General features: G+C 36.2%; 1 protein-coding gene across 1 annotated transcript in view; it reads right to left on the minus strand.

The window, feature by feature from the left end:
* The window catches only part of nbeab (neurobeachin b), a 220,086-nt gene that overhangs the window by 131,048 nt on the left and 65,694 nt on the right, over nucleotides 1–23,344 (minus strand). Inside the window, 7 exon segments of the mRNA XM_056756231.1 lie at nucleotides 1,625–1,704; nucleotides 10,210–10,378; nucleotides 12,675–12,827; nucleotides 16,146–16,254; nucleotides 16,772–16,905; nucleotides 17,994–18,172; nucleotides 18,175–18,190. Of these exon segments, the coding sequence (XP_056612209.1) occupies nucleotides 1,625–1,704; nucleotides 10,210–10,378; nucleotides 12,675–12,827; nucleotides 16,146–16,254; nucleotides 16,772–16,905; nucleotides 17,994–18,172; nucleotides 18,175–18,190 (840 nt within the window).

The following is a 23,344-nucleotide window of genomic DNA, read 5'->3' on the forward strand; positions in this document are numbered from 1 at the left end:
ACAAATTATGAAGCATGGAAAAAAGGAGAATAAAACAAACAAGCGGTTAATATTCCGCCAGGCTGTTTGTATTTGCTCAAATTACTGTTCACAGCCAATTTGGGTCCTGACTTTAACAAGCAGCCTCTTCTTATTAGGAAAGCAGCGTGAACTGTCTGCTTTGAGCGGGCCTGATAAACGCTCACATTTCCCATTATTGAGAGCATGCACGCTTCCACAGCTAATTGTAGTTTGCTTGCTCTTGGCCGGCTGACAGATTTCTCGATATATTAGCGCTGGTGTAACAAGTTTACACCTCTTCGTACGGCCCTGTTAGAAAATTGTTAACAGCTGGTGGGCTGGTGACGGGAGGGAACAGACCTGCCAAACGCAGCAGCAACCAGCTTGGTTGTTTTTGTGTACTTTGATGAATCAATAGACAGACAGATAATACCACATTTTGACATTGTGCTGATAGTAAGGGAGATAAAATACTGGCTAGGAGACATTTTGTCATCAACATTTTTGGTAAAAGGGACACTTCACCAGAAAATGAAATTTATAATCATTTACACTCTTAAAACAAAAGGTCCTTAAAAGGTTCTTTAAAGCGATGCCATTGAATAACCGTTGTTGGTTCCACAAACAGTCAAAGCCAAAACCTTTTCTTACCTTTTTATAATCTAAATAACCTTTTTTCGCAACAAAAAATGTTTTTCATATGTTAAACTTTCTTCAAGAACCAAAAAGGTTCTTCTATGGTATTTTGAAGCACCTTTGTTTCTAAAAGTGTACTTGCCCTCTTGTTATTCCAAACCTGTATTACTTTCTTTCTTCTGCAGAACACAAAAGAAGATATTTGGAGAAGGATAACCAAACAACTCTGATCTCCGTTGACTTCCTTTGTATTGACACAAAAAAACAGTTCTCAAAAGATCTTCTGATGCACCGATATACCGGCCAATAATTGGACGATAAAAGCTAAACAGCCAATGATCAAGGCCCATATATCCTGTCAATCAAACAAGGACAGGAGAACTCAATGAATTTGTCCTCTTTATAAAGACAATTTAAGAACATCACCAGCTTTATGTTTAATATTATTATTCACTATATAAAGTAAAACATTCAGAAAGTTAAGAAATATTAATTTAATCATCAGATCGGAATCAATCACTTTGAAGCTGTCGATATAGGTGGAGGAATTTAGTGCATCCCTAGTTTTGAACAACATGAGGGTAAATAAATGATTACAGATTTTTATAATCATATTCTTAACATCTTAGATGCTGTAACCGATCAACATTTTAAGTTTTTAACAATTTTCAACCTCTTTCTGCGATCACTAGCTCATTTTCATAGTCTCCTGGTGTGAAAAACTAATTTATTAATATTTCATGCATTCTCTTATTAATGTGAGGTCACAAAGGTTGCATGCATAATACATTTACAAGAATTAGAAGAAAATGTTGTTTAAGATGGAGTACACGATGTCACCCAGCAGAACGCTATTTTTTCATCATAACCACATTTACATTGATCTAATCAGATGGACTGATCTAATCTCATCTTTCTACAAGTTAAACCACAGTTAGTGTGCACGAACCAAACAAATGTAATGTCGGGATGGTATGATGCATCTTACTTTGAGGATGAGTTGTTTGAGGAACAGCAGCATGAAGGCTCTGAGCGACGTGATCTCCTTCTGTGAGGGCCGGGGGCCATCTGTAAAAAGAGGAAACCGTTATTACTCTACTATCTCCTCTATTTGTATCACAAATGTTGCCATTCAATTTTTCCACAACCACTCCTTCTGACAGCTGTGCTTCAATGACCACATTGCAAAGGCAACGCGGTAATGCCGATATGCCTAATTCAACATTAGAAAGATTAGACCCTATTTCACTGAGCATATGGCCCAACTCCTTGTCCAAGCCCTGGTTATCTCAAGGTTGGACTACTGCAATGCTCTCCTTGCTGGTCTTTCTGCAGAGGCTATCAAACTGCTCCAGCTGGTTCAGAACGCAGCAGCACGCCTCGTCTTCCAACAGCCCAAAAGGGCTCATGTGACACCCTTTTCATCTCTCTCCACTGGCTACCAGTTGAAGCCCGTATCAGATTCAAGTCACTAATGCTTGCTTAGAGGACGATCACTGGATCTGCACGGGCATACTCTCACACCCTCCTATACTCCATCAAAAACCCTGCGTTCAGCAAATGAGCGCTGCTTGTATTGCCTTCTTTTACGGTCAGTAATTCGCTTTCCTTCTCATTCTGCTTCACAACTCCTTCATGGTGGAACATTCTTCCTAACTCGGTCCGGTCAACCACATCTCTCACAACATTCAAAAAAACTACTTTAAACACATGTCTTCTGTGAATACTTGAAAATAAATAAATAACCCTCTCTCTTTCTCTCAACAGGTAGTGGTCTAGCATTTGTTTAAACAAGTAACTTTGTATTGGCACCTATTGAATTATTGCTTCTGTATGATATATTGCTCATTTCACCCTGAACTCTGTGTAAATCACTTTGGATAAAAGCACCTGCTAAATGACTAAATGTAAATCTATATTCACAGTGAGTGTTATGATTTTAACCAGGAGAGAACCATGGCAGCCAAAAGGAGTGTTTCAGAGGTCAATGTCTTCTTAGAAGGACAGCCAAGACCTTATAACTCAGATCTGCTGCCTCTGCTGTAGAGATCAACACGGCACAGTTCATTACAGCAACATCTGTGTTACTCCACATCATTCCAGAGCTGTTTCACGTGTGCGTGTCTGCGAGACCCTTTTGCTTAATGGTTTATCCGAGCATTGATATCAAATGACGTATAAATTGATTAGCTGTCATATTCACAGATTCATCTAGGGAGGACGCATCATCAAGACTTGTTCATTACGACGCAGTCAGAAACCATTAACAGTATCTGATTTAAGATGTCTTTCTTTCTGTACTTATATGACAGATGCAACTAGCAATTTGCAAAACGGATTAAAAAAAAGGGAGTGTAAATTTATCAATTGTCTGTTTCATTTATCAAGTCCGCTGGAGCATGATTGTAAGCAACTGATCTTGTTTTTCCATTTATTTCAAAAACAAAAAGCTTTCAGTTACTATTTCTCATAAAAACACAGCGACACGTCAAACTGCCTATGATTCAAATCTGCTAAATATTCATAGTCAGAGTGGCACTGTAATGAGTGGAATGCAGAAATGTTGTATTTTTTATACAATGATATGTACTTTTTTATAAACAATATAATTTTGTACATTACATACAATTAGACAATACTGCAGGGAAAAAAATTAAAAAGCAGGGGAAAGATATTTTAATCTATTCCTTAAAGAGTACATAACATGAGTGAAACTGTTGTTTTTGCTTAAAGGGGCCGTGCAACAGTGTTTCATGCATTCTGATTTCTTTAGAATGTTAAACGTGCTGTCTTCTCATGCTTCACATTGTCAACTTGTCAACAAACGAGTTGGCCGTATTATTTCTGTGCTCGATACACTCCCCCAGCGATTGTAAAGGTTTCGGAAAGTTTTTTTCAAACATATAAAACTGTATTGTAACAGCTTTTCTAAAGTCCCTCATTGGACAATTCTCGCGGAAAAACACGCGGCACGGCTTCAGGAGAGCAGGACAAGGGGCTAGCGCAGACGTCACTTTCACTTGTGTTCAGGACATAGAGAGAGCATACGTTCGCGAAATTCAGGTGTGTGTTTGTTCACTGCATTTGGGTGATGAATGTTATCTAAACTTTGGATATAACGCTGGATTTGGAGATCGTTTGAAACTGATATATGGAGCCGTCCCAGCGCTAAAAGATGCTGGACATGCGGTGAGTGAAACTGAAGTCTGTGTTTTGTTAACAATGGGTGCGCACGTGCTTTGGTTCAGCCTACCCCTCCCCCCGCACGCGCAGTCTGTTTTCGGAAACAATCGTACAGCAGTATCTATATTTTATAAATTTGATCAAACAAAATACTCTTCGAAGATACGAAGTATGCTCCTATATATTTACTTAAGATTAATATGAGATTGCCAGAAACCCTGTGTGTTACGCCCGCTTTAAAGTTGTGATACCGTCAAATATCTCATACCGGCTCATGCCTACAACAAATGAATTTGAATCTAAAAATGTAAGCTAAAATAGTAGATTATATCCATATCTCCTGGTAAACTCAATATTTGCTCATTTATCTCTCACAAACAATTAAAAAAAGATAAATAGATTATCCAATACCTCACATTCATCTGAACTGCCAATTACAGTATTCAAATTTGAATTAAACACGCAATTTAATTAGTAAACAGCCAAGCTAAAATCTCGGCGACTTAAGGCATCCGAGCATAAATCAATGCCAAGTTTATCTCTAAATTAAGCAGAGCTGCAAAAAATGTATTTTTAATGGATTCTCCCACCCACCCGATATCATTAAAAGAACCCAGTCCTGATTAAAGAAAAACTACACGGATCAATAGAATGACTGATATCTCTTTTACTTAATAACACTTCTTCCCGTGCCATTTAATTGAATCGAAATATAAATGCTCACTTCAAACGCTGTCTCTTGTTTGCAAAGAGTAATGAATCTGGCATTGTGTCAAACAGGTAATCGATACATATGTACTCTCATAGCTCCCCTGCGTCCTGCTCTGTTTCGAACGTCTGGCCAAACAATATACGTAAAAGCTTCTGATCAGAATGGATGTGTGAGACATGCAGAGAAGTGAAATGAAAAACTTCAGAGGGAGTGTATATTAATTCAAGCTAGGGTAAATATGGTTTGCTGTAATTGGGTATGGAGTCCTGCTAAGGCTTATCTTCTGAAAATAAAGCAAAGAGAGGGTGTTTTTTTCCATCATATACCATGTATGTCCAAAAGAAGACTTTATCTTTATACCTTATTTTAAGTTATTGTTTTTATTAGGGTGTCTTGTTTTATATGTTTGTGTTGTATCATAAAATCTAATAATAATGATATACTAACACGAACAACAACAAGAACAACAACAATAATAATAGGGCTGCCATACAATTAATCGCATCCAGAATAAAGGTTTCGGTTTACTTCATATATTGTCTGTGCACTGTGCATATTCATTTTGTATTTATAAACACATTCAGACACACATGCATATATTTAAGAAAAATATACAATTTTATAAACATGTATATTTTAAATGATTGGTAAATATAAATAAATGTAAATATTTTGTATATGTGTATACATGTTTGTGTAATTGTTTATACATACAAAATTAAAACACACAGTAAACAGACTGTATGTATTATGATAACATTGGATGCAATTAATCGTGATTATTCTTTTGACAATTCTAAAATTATATAAATAAAACATACAACGTACCACATTTAATAGCATGGACATCTGAAGATAAAGCTGTGGCGATAACAAAACTCATTTCTCAGGGGTTTGTGAAATGAGGTTTGTTATCGCCACCGTGACGCTAAAACGCACATTAAATATGTACAACCGGACCGGTGGCATTGGCAAAGCATCTTGGCTTGCATGCAGTATGCATCTGCCCTCGGGGAGCCTTTCAGCGTTTCTCAGGACACTGTTGAGTCTGTGAGTCTGAAAACAGCCCGCTACAGTGATGCATGACTTTAATTTGCACGGACCGGCTTGCTTTGAGAAAGATGCGATGCGAGAGAGAGGTTTCGCTGCTTTAGTCGGCGTGGATAGCTGACGTCGGTCTAATCTAAAACAGCAGTCTTTGTTGCACTAATTGAACACTTCATTATGTTCCACCACAGCTTTCTTTGTTACTCAAGCCATTGTGAAGAAAGACAAAATAAAGACTGCTGCGTTTGACAAATGAAGAATAAATCAATGCAGACCTCCCAACACAGGGAATTACCTACTTGGCAAGCGATGAATCCTTCAACATACTTCAGCGAAGCACCCGCAAGACCTCTTCACCTGGTGCGACTGTGAGGTGTGCTTGAGTGATCTTTGTGTCACAAAGTTTTCGAGATTCACGATGGTGCATTAATCTCTGAGCCAGCTGCTGTTCAAGATAAGATGTATTGAAGATATGAAGTCTTTCATCTTGAATAATCTTTTAATAGACTGTGAAAGCGTGTTTGTGTGCGTGTGACATTCTTTAGATTCTGATCCATTTTGTTAGCTCAATCTGAAACAATTCTGCGGTGAATCTGAGGATTCATTAACTATCTGAGTCACAGAAATCGAAAAACCTTGTGTTCTCTTTTAAACAACGACTGTGAGAAAATCAACTTTTATTGTGGACCTAATAAGAGATTTTGAGTTGAATCAAATGTGAGCTCTATAAATAGCTTTTTTTTAAACTTACGTTGTATAAAAATACTTTGCAAAGGAGGAACTAACATATTTTGTGCACAAACAAGTTTCAGATTTTAGCTTTTAAATCTCGTAGATTGGAACTTCTGTTGTACTATAAATGAATTAATGCAAAGTAAAATTCTCTTTTAAACATTATTAATATTAATTTTACCCAGCAGCCATAGTGTTAAAACCCTTGGGCAGCTATTTACAATATATGCAATGCAATAAATCTGACAAGAGAATCAGAGACTCTGCTGCTTAAATTCAAAATAAAAAACTGCATTTTATGTGTTTGTAACAAGGTAAACGTTTAAACGGTTTTATTTGTCTATTAATTATTAAATGCTTTAAAGACACCTGCGCTAGTTAATGTTATATTATATAACAGTAATTTGAAAGACTGACAGCATGTCAAGACACAACAAAACTGTATTTTTAAACCTTTTTCTAAATACAAGTACAATATTATTGTTGTATTGCTTAAAAGTGAATGTATACTTGATTTCTATGCAGTATTTGAGGTCTGAACTATTACAGAGCATCTTTAGGGTTATTTTGCCCTGTCTATATACGGTATACTGTGTATATAGAGTATATATATATAAATATATATTCTTTTACTAACTAATGGTTGAGTCAAACGTATTTCTGTAAGTCAACAGCATGTTAGAGCGTTTACGACACATTCCTGTCACAATGAGAAAATAATCACATCCTACATCTCCAGAAAGAGACTATTTTAATGAACTACTACTGTAACTAACTTTCCAGTGACCAGCTGTCAAAAAAAAACCTACTTCCACCATCCAGTGGGAAAATATAAAATGATCAGCATTCAATTAACAAACAAACGCATCATATCTGACATGCCCATCCCAGTCACCCACCATTTCTTCTTACGGTCCAACCCACACCATGTAAATACATGAACATAATTTGTCTTAACAGCATGAAGACGGAATCATTCTGGTCATGTACTTCCACAGTACACACGTCTGATCCGAGCATTTGCTGTGAAGACAAATGGGAACACAATTGGAAAGCTCTTTCCAGGTATCCTGATGCTAACCACCGAGTAATGCAAATTGAGTTTCGGTCATGCCTAACTTTAATCTGTGTTGCGGGAATAGAATGAAAAGAATATCTTTGATTTCTGAATCCCACAGCAAGTGTGTTAACTCCTTTTGTCTGTAAACCCAACGTTTATCTCCATCTTCCGTTCATTAAAGTATTTGGAAGCCATCATGCTCTTACACAGCAACAAATGTTTCCCATACAGTCAATTTATTCAAAGCGCTCTTGACAATTTTTGCCGCTCTGCGTTTTAAACAAACAACAAAATTGTTCTAAAACAGTACAAAGAGTAAAACACGTCTGACATTAAAAACGAGTGATTTATTCAGCGACTATTTGTGAATTATTCAGAGGACATGAAAGTTTTAAAGAATTCTGGCAGTGGGTGCTTTTAACCTAGCAGGAAATCTTGGGTAAAAGTGTGGCATGGGGAAAAAGGAGGGAATAAAGAAAAGAGAGGAGGAAAGAAAGAGATTGTGCACCTGAAAGTGTTACAAGACAAGAAAGGAAAGAGAGAGCGGTAGTGTTAAAAGCCATATTTGATGAAAAAGGGGCTGTAAAGGGGATGAGAAACAAAAGAAAGTTATATTTTCAGTCATGAAAGACCAGCTGTGATTTGCTCCAGGGTCCAGGGAGAGTCATGTTAAATTCAGCCCACACTGCTACTGCTAGAGACTCTGACAGTGTGGAGCTTTCACTGGTTATTACTCTACTTAGCTTTCTACTGTTATAGAGTGGGTTTAAAACATGTTTGAAAGCGTGAGAGAGACAAATTGCGACAAATTTTTGGCAGTCACACGGCTAGGTTTTATTCAAAAGCTTGATTCAACAGCGGGTGACGGTGACAGGGTACAAATCTAAGCTGATGTCTTCACTCATAATGACTGCGGATGGGACGTCTGACAAAAACAACCCACGAGAGGCTCTTGTGCGTAATGGAGTTCACAGGGATTTTATACTTTGGCCGAAGTGCAAGATTGACTCTTTTTCTCTTTGAAAAGACTCATGCGATTCAACTGTGCAGCTATATTAAAAATCCCTTTTAAGAGGCAATCCTACATTTTTGGGGTCGAAAATGTCTGGGGTCTAGTTGACCTCATTAACTGCGTTATCCAAGACAACATTTTTCAGTTACCCCTGTTAAAGCCCCAGTGAATGTTAATAAACGTATATGCTCCAATGTGCTGACAAAATTCCTATTTAGAAGATATAAGTGTTCAAAACTGACTTGGCATGTGCGCTCAAAAAAATCTAGACATTCCATGACATCACGCTACACTTCAGTCTCTCAAGTTCTTGTCCAATCAAAACCGCTTTAGAATCGGAAGAGTCCCGCCCCCTTCAATATGAGAGATGCTGAAGCAGCACCTCATATAAGCCACTTGTTCGCACATTTTTTATGTGAATGACGCATAATTCACTAGAGGAGAGATAGGGGATGATCCAGACATCATTAAAGCCCTAATTTGGCGTTAATGTCACGCAAGCGGTTGCACGTGAGTGTCCTCCGCTTGGTTAAGAGACACGATAGCACAGCTGATCATATGCGTTAATCGTACGCTGAGAAAAACAAAACGTATTTGACTCGTTTCAAGTTTATACAAAATCTTGAATGTTAAGGCTGTAAGAGATCAGACATCACAGCCTTGAAGAGTGAAGGAGAAGACAAACCCCAGTGTCACTCACCAAGGTAAATAACATGCTTCAAATGACACATCACTGGTATCAGTCATCTTCCTATTATTTTCAATAGACTTTTACACTACTGTGGCTATCACGCTGTTAAATGCTACTTTTTTAGGCTGACTGTGCCGATTTTGGTTCTTTTATAAGGGGGCGTGGTCAATCGATGTTTCGCACTCTCAGCATTTTTTCAGTTTAAATTACGTCAACACATCAAATAATGCTGCGCGTTCCAAGGCAATAGCTTTAAATCACATTCACGCTAAAAGGTTCTAATTGTTTTTGTAAAAAAATATTATAAAAGAAAAATCTATGGTAAGGGTGAAAAAAACATGTTTATCTTAAAAAATATATAAATGCCCAGCACAATCTGATGGCGATTTGTATTTGGTTTACGAGGTGGCTAATTTGTATGAATTCATACGATCTTATATGTTGGTTTTTGTACAATTTGCTATCCCCAGAAGTAATGGTTGGGTCAACCTGACCTCGTGGGAATTCGTTAATATTTTACGAGGTAGATAATTCATATGAATTCGTATGTGATTACTAGAAAAAAACAATACTTAAGCCCCACACCTAACTCCTGAAAATGCATCCCACAGACCCGAAACACGCCCCAGGGTTAACTCAAAGTAAGATAGCTATGTGGATAACATGTAAATTTATATTTCAAACAGAGATGGCAATATAAAGATGAAAGTTATGGATATAAAACTTCAGCCACCTTGCTTAAAATATACAGGTCGGATTATGCAATTTTTTTTTTTACAATTTTATTTGATGCTATTGGACAAATAGCATACTCTTATCTACAGTACAGTATCTAAAGAGTTCAAATGCGAAAGCCTCTTAGTGCCATGTGACATTTTTCTTATAAAATGATTATTTTTATAAGGCTCCAATGTTTAAATGAAAGTTATTTAAAATGTGCGCTTTTATCAGGCTACTATGATTTCACTTCAACGGCAAAGAATACGTCATTAAAGTGAAATCACAAAACCTAAACATTGGAGCCTGATGAAAATGCTAATTTTAGAAGAAGATTACGATGACGCATCTGAACTCTTCATATATTTACTTACATATTTTGCATGCATTACTATTTCTCTGTGTGTTTGTATACAGACCTAGGCCTTTTGGTGTGATGCCACTGGTTTGGATTGGATTGAGGGCCCAGTAATAGTACTTTAAAATGTGCATGATCTGCAGGACGGTCCCCACACGACGGATGGTGTTGTAGATGGTTGCCGTTCCAATGAACTCTGATGAAAGATACGTGTACAGCGAGAGCTGAACCTGAAAAGTACACAAACACATTAGTTACAAAAGGTTACAAAAGGTTACAGTTGCCTCAGGTAAGAAAACCAAGCTTTGATTATTATTTTCCATTTTCTTACTTCTGTTTCTTAGCTTTTCCCACGGTTTCTCATTAAAATTCTATCGGCTTCTATCTAGCTTTCAAGGGGAGTTACATCTCTAGCATGTTCAACACTGAACAACACATTTACTTTTGTCTAGTCTTGGGTAAAGCCAAAAGACGCTGGGATTCTTTTTGAGGAAAACCTTGGAGAACAAAATACACTGATGAAGGTGCATAATGCATCCAATTAAGGTCATCTCATGCGGACAGAACGCATTCTGGACTTTCACCAGGTATGATAGGGAAAAAGATAAAAACATGATAGAGGTGGTCTGGGGAGAAAATGTTCTTTCTTTGAGGTCATATAGCTCAGTTCCTTATTCGGAACTAGTGACACGCTACATTCGTCTCTCCATCCATTTTTCTATTCTACATTTCTCTGTGCCTTCTTTTTTCCTCTCTCATCTCTCTCTTTCCCCCCCCCCTCTCTCGCTCTCTCTCTCTCTCTCTTTTAAACCACTGCAAGCTTCCAGGAACCAAAGGTCTTTGTTTCAATCCTGAATTTGTTTTCTTATCTCTTTTATTTATTCATGACAGTCACCAGCAGTGCAGAAACTGGAATATTTTAGTAGCACAGAGACTTGCCTTCGTTCGAAACGCCTCATCTGACTCTTCATGGGTCATTAAAGAGTAAAGCAGGGACAAATATTCCTCTTTGGAGTGTTTCAAAAAACACGCCTCCAAATTTACCAACCAACTGTGAAGGAATGTCACAATGACGGTGAGACTCACTCTGAATTGTAAAAGTGTTTAAGAAAAACATCACTCTCTGTCAGGGCTGTGACATTAACTTTAAAGAACTGCTGATGTATGTTAATCGCGGCTGTTAAAGGTTTCCTGACAGGTTTCAAATGATCTCAGGTGGCAAACTGTTAAGCTACTTTTTTGATCAAAAAAGTAACTATGTGGTTTAGGAAACACCGAAAAGAGTATTTCAAGACCCAAAAGAGCGGTGTGTGATTTTAAGGGACATAAAAGAAGAGCGGTGAGTGTTAAAGTCAATATGAATTAAAATCCATTCGCAATCCAGTTATACAAGGTTTCTTTTTCCCAAGTGCAAAAGGATATTTAACAAAAAATAAAAGTGGGCTTAATCTATCCTCCTATTGATTGGGAATGGATAATGGAAAGTGTTGTTTAAATGATAGATGTTTGGATGGAAATGGTTAGAATTACAGGGATCGGCGAAATCAGACAAAAAGGAAAGTCATTTCAGATAGGGAACAAATTATTACCTTGTGATGATAAGTGCTCAAAATTAAAGGGGGCCTGGGGGGTCCGGCACCCCCAATAAGGCATTAAAAGTAAATATTAGACTTGGGGGTCCCTAATATATTTTAATTTGAGTAAAAACGATGATGCCAAATGTGATTAAATTCATGCAATGGATATGGTAAATTTCGTGAATTAATTATTTACAATAATTTATATTAAGTTTGTTTATGGGTAGTTGTCACGTCTCTTCAGATTTTAAACGCCCCACGTCTAAAGACCCCTAAGCGCTGGACATCGTTGACAAGACAGCATGATTGGCATCGCTCCGGTGAAGCTAACTTCAGCTAGAAAATGGAGAATAATAAACCTCCTCTCGCAATTGGGAAGAGGGGGCTTTCCCACGACAATCACAGACAGACTGACAGTCGATCTTGATAGCATTTATATTTTTAATATCTAATAAACTTGTTTCTTGCATTTAATCAAGTTTTTTTGAACAAACGTTATCACAACGTTTCACGCATCAAGTTGTTTTTAGGGAAAATAGTAAATACTACATTGGTAAATAATGCTAGAATTATTCTGTTGGACGTACACAACTGTTCAAAAGTCATTTCTTTTCACCGAGCCTGATTTGATCCAAAATACAGTTGAAGAATTATGTTATTTAATGTAAGCCTGTTTTTAATAAATTGTATATAGTTATGCATATTATTATCAGATATATTATGTATTTTGTATAAATTGTATATTGTGAGACAAACCCCCACCAAAAAAAAGTCTTATGACCATAAGACTTGGTTCAATTCGTGAGTAAATAATGACAGAGTTTTCATTTTGAAGGTGAATTATTCCGTTAAGTGTCTGTGACACCCAGGAACATCCGTATACTCAGATGCTCTTAACTGCTATCCCGTCTATTCAATATCTTTCAGAATGTTTAATATCCATGCTTACCTTGGCCGGCGTGTGGATCCAAATTGCAGCATTGAACAGGATATGGTCACAAAGCTGTTTGAGAAGAGGTGCACCGTGGGTGAGGCCATCCAGGTACTTGGCGAATGAGAGGAACTGCTCCAGCACAGCCCTGGTGATATGCACCCGCGATGACTGAAAAATAACCAAGAAGATATTTAATAAGTTACAACTTTATTCTCACTGAGCATGTACAGTACACATATAATGAAACTTTGGTGCAGCAACCTCCAGGTGCCATAAAAGACTATTATATAATATAACATACAATTTACATAGTACACAATACAATACAATACAATTTATATAATAAACATTGATAATACACAATATATGCAGTGGGCTATACAACACAGTGCACAGAAGACATATAACACAAAGACCACAGATGTAGATTTTACTCGTGATAAACTTGTGTTGCAAAATTAATCACTTGTGTATTCCTCAACTGTAAGTCACTTTAAATAAAAGCGCCCTCTTAATTAATAAATGTTAATGTAAGGTAAATATGATTGTTTTCAAGTTTGCCTGAAAGATGAGATTAATCTCAATTCAGTTTACAAAAAAACGCATGAAAGACAACTTGATTTGCAACTACAGTTGGTTACATCATCGCAGTCAGTAACATTTTCAGCATCCTATAAATGTCAATGTCAAATATTCATACATTGAAACTGTTTAACATTTAGAAAAAAACAATGTATATTTTCTTTGGTCTGATAAACACAGAGAAATATATTTGAAAGAATGCTTGTAACCAAACCGTTCTTGACCAACATTGACTACCATAGTAGGAAATGACAATGGTTGTCAAAGGACCTGAACTGTTTGATTTCATACATTCTTCAAAATATCTTCTTTTGAGGTCAACAGAACAAAGAAATTCATAAAGCAATTTTTCCTATATGGCATTAATATGGTATATGGTCAATGGTGGCCAAGAACTGTATGGAAGCGTTCTTGTAAATATCTTTCTCAGTGTTCATCAGAAAAAAGAAATTTATACAGATTTTGAACAACTTGAAAGTGAGTAAATAAAGACAGAATTTTCATCTTTGGGTGAACTGTTCCTTTAATAGCATAGGTTTGAAAATTCTCTGACTAAATATTTGACTACCATTTCAGTATTATTTAATACAATACACGCATAAACGGACCAACATCTTAGGTATGAAGCTGTAGTTTGACTTTGTAGTTAGTAAATACTTTGCACATTATTTTTCTTGGCTGGCACCTGTGTTCCAGACAGGTGTATGTGTGAGAGAGGTGTGACTGTAAACTAAGCAGAAACAGATGGCCCTCTTCATGTGAAATAGACGGCAAGCAGCAGGATTGCTTTGGTGACGCCTACCTCAAATTTATAATTGATATCACCATAACAAAGTGTGATTTTTTCTTACAATCTCAAACTTTCGATGGAGTCAAGGGGACATTGCGAATAGGAAACAACACCAGTGATGAATAAGTTCAAATAGAGACGAAAGAGCTGACAGCGAGTCCATCCGTATGCCATCGCAATCAATGCACGGACGGGGGAAAATATCAACAGACTCTCTCTGTGGAAATGCTCAAGTACGTATTTGTCATTCATCAACCATAATGTTGCGGCACCATAAGTGTATGTGTTCTTTATTCAAGTCACGCTTTTAAATGCTCGAGGTCATGATAACTACTTCTGAAAGAACAAATCGTAACACTCTTATAATTGTTTGAAAAAAAGAGCAGGTCATTATGAGCCTCAAGCACTGCGTAAAAGCACAAGATTGGGATTTAAAATGCAATTTAAAGGTATTGTGTGTATTTTTATCTTAAAGTACTTTCCCCAATCCGTGGGAGGGAGGGAGTCTCCTATACGGTGTACCACGACAACTATAAGTAAGCCATCCGTTAGTTTAATTTCCCTAGAGTGGCACTTTCAACATTACTTTGTTTGTTTCAGCTAAGGAGGTCTATAATACCTGGAGCATTGACTGATTGCATAAACGCACACAGTCCCTGAGCCATTTACAGCGACTATCATGAGCTGTGATGGAAGAGGAAAGTATAGGAAAGTTGATTACATGGTCTTAAGTGCACTCCAAAAAATTGGGCACTGATAAAACACCCATAACAGATATTTTTTTATAATTGGCAAGAGTATTTTGCTTGAAAAACAATTCTTTTTTCAGAATAAAGTGCATGTGTGCCTTATCAAATGGTAATGTTTCTGGGGTCAAGACGGTTTAGTTACAACATCTACTAAACATCTTCTGAAACCAGGCAAGTCATACCTTAACCTATCGGGTTGAGCGGCTGTACATATTAACAATGGCTTTAAAGGCATACAGTAGTTCACCCAAAAATGAAATTTCTTTTGTCGTTTAGTAATCCTCACTTAATTCAAACCTGTACGACCTGTATGATATCTTAAAGAACTTTGGTAACAAAAGAACATTGGCCCTCATTGACTTCCATTGTATGGACACAAAACCACAGAGACATTTCTCAAAATATCTTATTTTGTGTTTAACTGAAGAACGAAAGTCCTTATGGGTTTTAAACAACATAAGGGTGAATTAACAATAAGGGATGCTCCAAAAAGAAAATTCTTGGCCGAAACCGAACATGATGTGAAACACTTGGCCGGATAACACTGAACATGTTTTTTTTGCATTCCTTCTATTTATTAAGCCATTTTTTTCACTATTTCACAAACTGAATAGTCAAAATGTGCTTTTTATGATGACTGACAACCATATCAGTTCACCTCTCCTCCAAACTCCGCCCACAAAAGCTGACTGTTTTTTTTTAGTCTAAACTATACTGACAGGTGACACAATGCATCGAGTCCCCCCTCAAATTCGGTCCCCTTTAGGACCCCGAGTGATTCTATTGGCTGACAGAACGTCTATTTAGGTAATGACCATTAACGTCTTATACATTAAGTGCTTGTTATGCTAGTATGTATATGAGGTTATAGGTAGTGAAATCAACAAATCTCGTTCTTACTGTTTTAGTTAGCTTACGTGTCCAACTAGTATAGCATAGACCTATGCGGTTAGCTAGCCCTAGCACTTACCGAACATCCACAAATAAAAATTGACCAGTCGGTGTCCTGAAGGAGACCGAATTCGAGGGGAGACACGATACCTTGTGACACCTGTCGAGACGCTTTCATTCGGATATTTACTTCCGCGCGGCAAGTCCTGCACTGTGTCTTTCTCATTGCCAATATGTTTGCGGCATTAATAAAGTGCACGCGTCACTCTCTCTCTCTCTGTGCTGGTTGCTACTTGAACGTTTCTCGAGTCGTGTACGGTAAAATTTATTCGGCCATTTCACATCGGTAGCCGAACATTCGGTGCATCCCTATAAACAATGACAAAATTCGTATTTTAAGGTGAAATATCCCTTTAACTATTGAAATGAGTTTGTAAAAACACTGAAGTGACAGAAACAAAAAACAATTTTGACCTTTTCCAGAAGGTACCCGATCACCAGAAAACCCTTCCCACCGAGCATCTGCTCCTGCATTGCCACAGAACTCTTAAGCAGCTCCATCAGAAAGGCCAGGAGAGTGGAACTGCAACACAGAGATCGTCTCATTATTGGGTATATATTGGATAACAATGTTATATAATTCAGACTGAAAACAGGTAAAACACCTGCATCGGTTAAGTTCATCTACTATAATGTAATGTTGGGTTCCATTTAGGACATATTGGATCTTTCTTCTCTTTTCTTTTTTAATGCCATCTCAGCTTCTATGGCTATGTTCATGATGAGAGGCCTGTATAATTATAATATAAAAACAAAAATGATACATCTAAGTAAAGGCTATTTTCTTCTATTTTCTTCTAAAAACACAAATTTAAAAATTTAAATTAACCTGTTTAAAAGCTTTTTTTAAAGTATCAACAGAATAAAATAAGTTCCTCACATGGCTAGAAGTAATATGCTTAATGGATAGTTTATTTTCACAAGATAAACACTTTGGGGGCTTTCTTATGATAATAAAAATTCAGTGCGAGTTTTGAGTGACCTATCTGGGATGACCTAATGGATCTGACTTTTTGATCAATGGGTATGAAGTTACTCACCACACCGTGCCTTCCACCTGACTCTCATTGTGCTGATGGAAATCCAGCTGTGCAAAAAGAGGAAACAGCACCTGGATTCCACCGATGGAGTGAATGGCACTGTGGATGGAGTGGGTAACGATGGCCTTCACATCCTGTATAAAAATCAAAGGATAAGCTAAAATAATATTCCAATTTTAAATACAATGCTTAGTATGTTAAATATTGTGCATATTGTATGGCACAGATGAGATGTCAGGAGTAACTAATGCCACCGTTTCTATGCCACTGTCAACTAATGTCTTGTAACAACATTAGAGAGCTACAGCAGAGTACAAAACTAAGAGACCTTTTCAAAAAAAAATACTCAGCATTTTTAGATGTATTGTGGCCATTCCAGTCCAGTGTCTGATGAATTTCAACAAAATTAAACCTCAGGAGTGAAAAAGTCATCCAACAGCAATTTGAAAGACTGACAGCATGACAAGACACTTGGACACTGTGAAAAAAATCCAGGTTTTCACATATTTTTTTTAACCTAAATACATGTACATATATTACTGTTATATTGCTTTAAAGTGAAAATTAACTTTTTCTTTGCATTTTTTCCAGACCTCAAATACTGCAGCGCATTCTTTTCATTTTCTGAAAATAAATGCAAATACAAACAATATTTTTACTTGAAATTTGGGAGAAATATTGTTAGTTCTTCACAGAGTGAAAGTAAAATGATCCTTTTACTTAAAAACATACCTATAAAAGTAAATTCAGAAAAACAGAACATAATTTTGAAATGGTCTCTTCATTTCTTCTTCGGCTGTACAGTATATTTGATTTTAGAGTAAAAGATAACAGTTTACAAGTGAAAATACTTAAAATTTCTCTCTGTTCAGCCCACAAAGCTGTTGTATTTATTCAGAGGAGTTTTAACATAGTGCAGTAGTCACATATACTACTTTACCCACAGAGAAAAAGTCAAGTAAATATGGACAGAAATTTTATATTTGGCCCCATTTAATAACCTTTAACTAAATGTTAAGTTGTTTTGTTGTATGTTCTTAAAGGTAGTGACTCACCGCTGAAATATCTCTCCAAACAATTACCATTAAATGGCAAACATTGACATTATCTCTTGGTCGCAGAATCTGATTAACATTTAGTTACATTGTGAACCATTATGCTGTTTATTTAGTATGAATAAAGTACAGTGCAGTCTTGAAGCGTTCAGCGGGCAGTTATGTACCTGTAGCATTAGAGCGTGTGGAGAATGCACGAATATAGAAGAGTTTTCTCTGGGTGAGGACTCCAGACATAGTTGAGCGTCTGTGGCTTTGGCGTTGTAGGTGAATGAGACGCTGTTTGCTAGTTTTCCATCATATAAGACTTGCTTGTGATGGTCTGCCAGGTGGATGTCACTCTCGATTTAAACTTGAAAGTGCTCTGGGGAGAAAAAGGGTGATTGAGGTTTGGTTACTGTGGTTTAACGACATCTACCATAACTTAATTAACTATTGTGGAATCATAGTGAATTTAATGTTTTAATAATAGTGGGTTGTTTAAATCCCTTACTGTACGAATGATCATGTAAAATAGTTGGTAATAACTTCTAAAAGACCTAATATTAACCAACATATATGCAGTGCAGTAATGTGAGAAAGTGAGAGAATTAACAAATTCGCTAATTATCACATAACATGTACAATTATGACACCTTAAATTCAACCCGTCCTAAAATAGACAATCTCTGCAGATCTTTTTATCCTGTGTGCTTATTAAAGGATTTACTATTCCTAGCATAAAGAGGAGAAGATTTGTTTTATATGCTGATTAAATTTTATCCAAAGTCGCGGGAGCGCATTGAATAATAAATGAGTTCGGTGACATGAAATAATCATGAAGATGAAGTAGGGTAGATGTGGGGATCCCCAGGCTCCTGAATTATCATTCATGAGGTTGTTTCTTGTGCTGTCAAACTAAAGATCCGCAGCCCCGCACCTGCAGCACAGCCGTTGCGATGACGTCTTTCGGCCGTGACCTATTCTAGACCTATTCCGGACCCACAGAACGTTCTGTAAACGTCAATGTAATGTATTTGTCTACAGGTAGAGAACAGTGCAAAAGAATTAGGCGCCTTATTCTTTTCACCTCCAAATAGTGTTGGCCCGCTATTTATATCTTTTACATTTACAAACCAAATTTGGTTGAAAAATAACAGCGCATAACCTTAAATGTGAACAACTTCTCTGGCAACACTACGGATTATGAACGAGTACTTTTTTGTATCCAAACATCGACTACCTGGTCCATTGTATTTATACTCCATCCATTTGCTTAATATTTCTCCAGTGTCCATTTAAAGGTGCAGGGAGGTGTTAGTCAATAACTTCTTAAAGGTATTATTACCTTGTGGACACTATTTATACATTAAACAATGCCACATTTATGACGTTTTCGATCTGTGAGCTATTTAATAAAGTGTTCTGGTTGCCAGCTGTTAGTCTTTATTAATGCTCCCAATATATTCATCACTTTGAAACAAGATATGATAATTTGAAGTGATTTACAGTGATTTGCATGAGCAGATTTATGTTTTGGGTTATTTGGCAAACTCCACAGAAAACACTTGTTGCTGAGCAGGTCACAACTCATTTATAAAAGTGATCCTAAAATCTAAGATTGACTGGAAAATAAATGTCACAGGATGTTTATTAACACCATCAGATTCAACAGAGTGATGAAACCGCAGCAGATAAATTGAATGTGGTCATGACATCTCAATCAGGATCAGGTGATGTAATGCTCACACAGCATTTCCGAGTGAGATTTGCCAATGGCAAAAGACCATTTGTCTTATGTGAAAAAAAGGAAGAAAGAAATCGTTCACCGAGACCACTGGAATTCAAAGAAGAAAAAAATCGTTCAGTGAGACCACTTTGATCCAAAGAATAGCGGTACAGTTTAAATGTTTTTACAAGAGAAAAAGCAACAAGAACAGATTCAAATTGCATGTACAATTATTGTTTACGTAAACATTCAGAGTATTTGACCTTATTGCCACTTTTGCATAATATTATTCCTTGGAATTACATCAGGTCTCTCAAACAGTTCATCTCAATTAATCGCATCCAGAATCATTTGTGGGTAACACTTTATAATAACTGCACGCTATGAATCATTAGTTAAGCATCAGTACATAGTTAATTAATCATTTATGAAGCATTGGCCCCACATTAATAGACATTAGTAAGCAGTTTATAAATACAGCTATAAATGCTTTGTTCTTGATTTATAAGCATGTATATAATATGCCTAATAATCAAATTTTCATACTTTATTAAAGATGAATTCATCATTTCTAAATTATGGATTACATTACTTACAAACCAGTTAGTTAGGAGTTGTCAATGGTTCATGAGATCATTTAGAAAGTGTAAGTAAATGATTGTTAAACTCTTTGAATGCAAATTTATACATATTATTATTCTGACATATAGTTACAGTTACTCAATGTGTTAATAAATGCTTTTTTAACACACATTCTTGCTGTAATTCATGATTAATTAAGGTAGTTATAAAACATTTACTAGTTGTTAGATAACTATTTTTGTGAGCTCATCTAAAGTGAGGACTATGTATCTAAAGTAAAGCATCTAAAAATGAGAGTTAAAGGCTCAGTTATCTTCTAAACAGAAATAGGAAAAACACAACACAGAGGGATTCAGAACATAGAAATATTTATTTCAAGATGCGAAAGAAATTAATCTGTACATATTAATGAATATAAAACGATTTAATATAAAATAAAAAATAAACCTCTGCAAAATAAAAATTGTACAACCGAACATATAAATTAACATTAAATGAATAGATATGCAACTCTCATTTGTAAATGCTTTACAAGGCATATGTAGTCCTCACTTTAGATGAGCTCACAAAAAATAGTTCTCTAACAACTAGTAAATGTTTTATAACTACCTTATTTAATCATGAATTAGAGTAGGATTATGAGCCTTTAACTCTCATTTGTAAATGCTTTACAGGCCATACATAGTCCTCACTTTAGATGAGCTCACAAAAATAGTTAACTGACAACTAGTAAATGTTTTATAACTACCTTAATTAATCATGAATTACAGCAGGAATATGTGTTAAAAAAGCATTTATTAACAAATTAAGGAACTGTTACTATATGTCAGAATAATAAGATGTATAAATGTGCATTCAAAGAGTTTATTAATCATTTACTTACACTTTCTAAATGATCTCATGAACCATTGACAACTCCTAACTAACTGGTTTGTAAGTAATGTAATCCTTAATTTAGAAATGATGAATTCATCCTTAATAAAGTATGAAAATTTGATTATTAAGCATATTATATACATGCTTATTAATCAAGAACAAAGCATTTATAGCTGCATTTATAAACTGCTTACTAATGTCTATTAATGTGGGGCCAATGCTTCATAAATGATTAATTAACTATGTACTGATGCTTAACTAACGATTCATAGCGTGCAGTTATTATAAAGTGTTACCTCATTTGTGTTTATAAAGCCAGACACAAACTTTTTTTAAATAATTAATAAACATTTATATATATATATATATATATATATATATATATATATATATATATATACTTTTAAATACATGTAAACATTCCCTAAATGTGTATACATGTATGTGTATGTGTTTACAAATGCAAAATAAACATCCTCAGTATTCAAAAATACAGTGTATTATGTAAACACAAACTTTAATTCTGGATTATCGTTTGAAAGGCCTAGTTTACAGAAGAATCATGACTCCTAAAACACTTGCATTGTTTTTACGCTTACATCATTACCTGATATCATCACTGCTGTCGTGTTGAGTTTCTCCGACACGTCTGATCTGAAAGCAGACCTGCTCATTCGTCTTGACAGTTCAAGGATGAGATCACGTAAAGTAGGCTGATCAGAGGCAAGTGTTTGAAAGGCGCTGCTGAATCACATTAGTAATCAGGTCGTGCTCAGATCAGTCACATTACTCACAGACGACAGTGAGAGTTTACTGGCTCATGTGGGCCTCTATCACAGGTACTCTGCTAAAGGGCTAAAAAGGTGAGGAGGACCCAAGAGAAACTTTACATCACAGTCAAGAAACCCAATGGGGGCAAGACACAGCAGACACTAAGGACAAGTGTATAAACGAATCCAAACAATATTTAAAGGAGCAATGAGCGAATCCAAACAATATTAAAGGAGCAATGAGCAACTCCACTCCCCCTTTCACCTAGTTTAAAAATGAGTTAAAATGCAGTACAGTGAGTGCTTTCAAAAAATGCCTTGTTAGGTGGCAGTGAGTAGCAACAGGAAGTTGAAATCGTTTCATTTGTTCCTTAAGGGCGGGGGAAACGGACTTGAACTGTTCTGAGGCATGGGAAACCAGGAGCTGGTTGGTTGTCTTCAATTTATCCCCCTCCCAATTGTGTGTTGAATGGTACTGCCCAACTTCAGAATGTATCTTGTGTGTCAGAAAAATGTTTTGCTTGGTACTATTTGTATATCAAAAAGACTAAATTGTCTCTTATCTTTAAACCAGTGATAGCAGATTATTTCTTCTCTGATTCCATGCATTTTCTTTCTCATTTGGTTGAGCATGACTTTTCCTTTCAAGAATGTTTATCTAAAAGCACTTGGAGTAAACTCCTTTTCAACTAAAAACAAAAATGTATACTTTCAGACTATGTGTACCTTTCAGAAAGATACTTGCTCAGAATGTATGTTCTGGTAGTTTTAAACTAGCTGTGTTCTCAAAGTATTACACTTAAAGTAAACTTAAAATGACGCTCTCATAAATTAAAAAGTGGGCCAATATAGTCCCAGATAGTATTGAAATAGTAGGTATACTACTACTCGTACTTATTACATATAGAATACTTTTCTTTTATACTTAATAGTATTGAAATTGTAGACATACAAGTAGTAGTATTTACTACATGAAGTTTACTTAAAATTCACTTTGCTTGTATACTCATATATTTGCTTGTACATATGCTGTATCTGAAATGCACCATACTGTAAGTCACATTGGATATAGTCTCAGCCTCAGATATCAAGCCCAAGGACCATTAGCTGATCATCTGATGCATAAGGCACACTTTTCTGGAAACACTCCCGCAAGTTTCGAAGTCGTCATCTGATTGGTGGAATTCTACAGGACTTTCAGAAGACATGTGTGCGCGTTCTTTGCCCTGATTCATATTTTGCGTCTAAAACCCTGTGGAAAACGCGAACTGCGCCTTTTTTCTCTTCAAATGACCCGCGGTGCACGCACAGCACTTCACAATGTTCAACTTTTCCCAACTCGATGCAGCGTCGACCCCGTTTGCGCACGGCTATCGCAAATAGACGCGAAATGGGAATCGGGCCGTTAACTGTTCGCCTGGAAACAACACAAAGCAGTCTGATAGAAGAAGCGGTCATGTTTACATCGGTTACAATAAGAATTTATCTCAACAAACTAAATGCTTAAATCTCAAAAGTATGGTAAGATCACGGCATAAAATCATAAACATTGTTATTGCTTTTAACTTTTGACACGTTTATG

This window comes from Triplophysa dalaica, chromosome 9 (assembly GCF_015846415.1).
Source record: "Triplophysa dalaica isolate WHDGS20190420 chromosome 9, ASM1584641v1, whole genome shotgun sequence".
In the NCBI taxonomy this organism is placed as follows: Eukaryota; Metazoa; Chordata; class Actinopteri; order Cypriniformes; family Nemacheilidae; genus Triplophysa; species Triplophysa dalaica.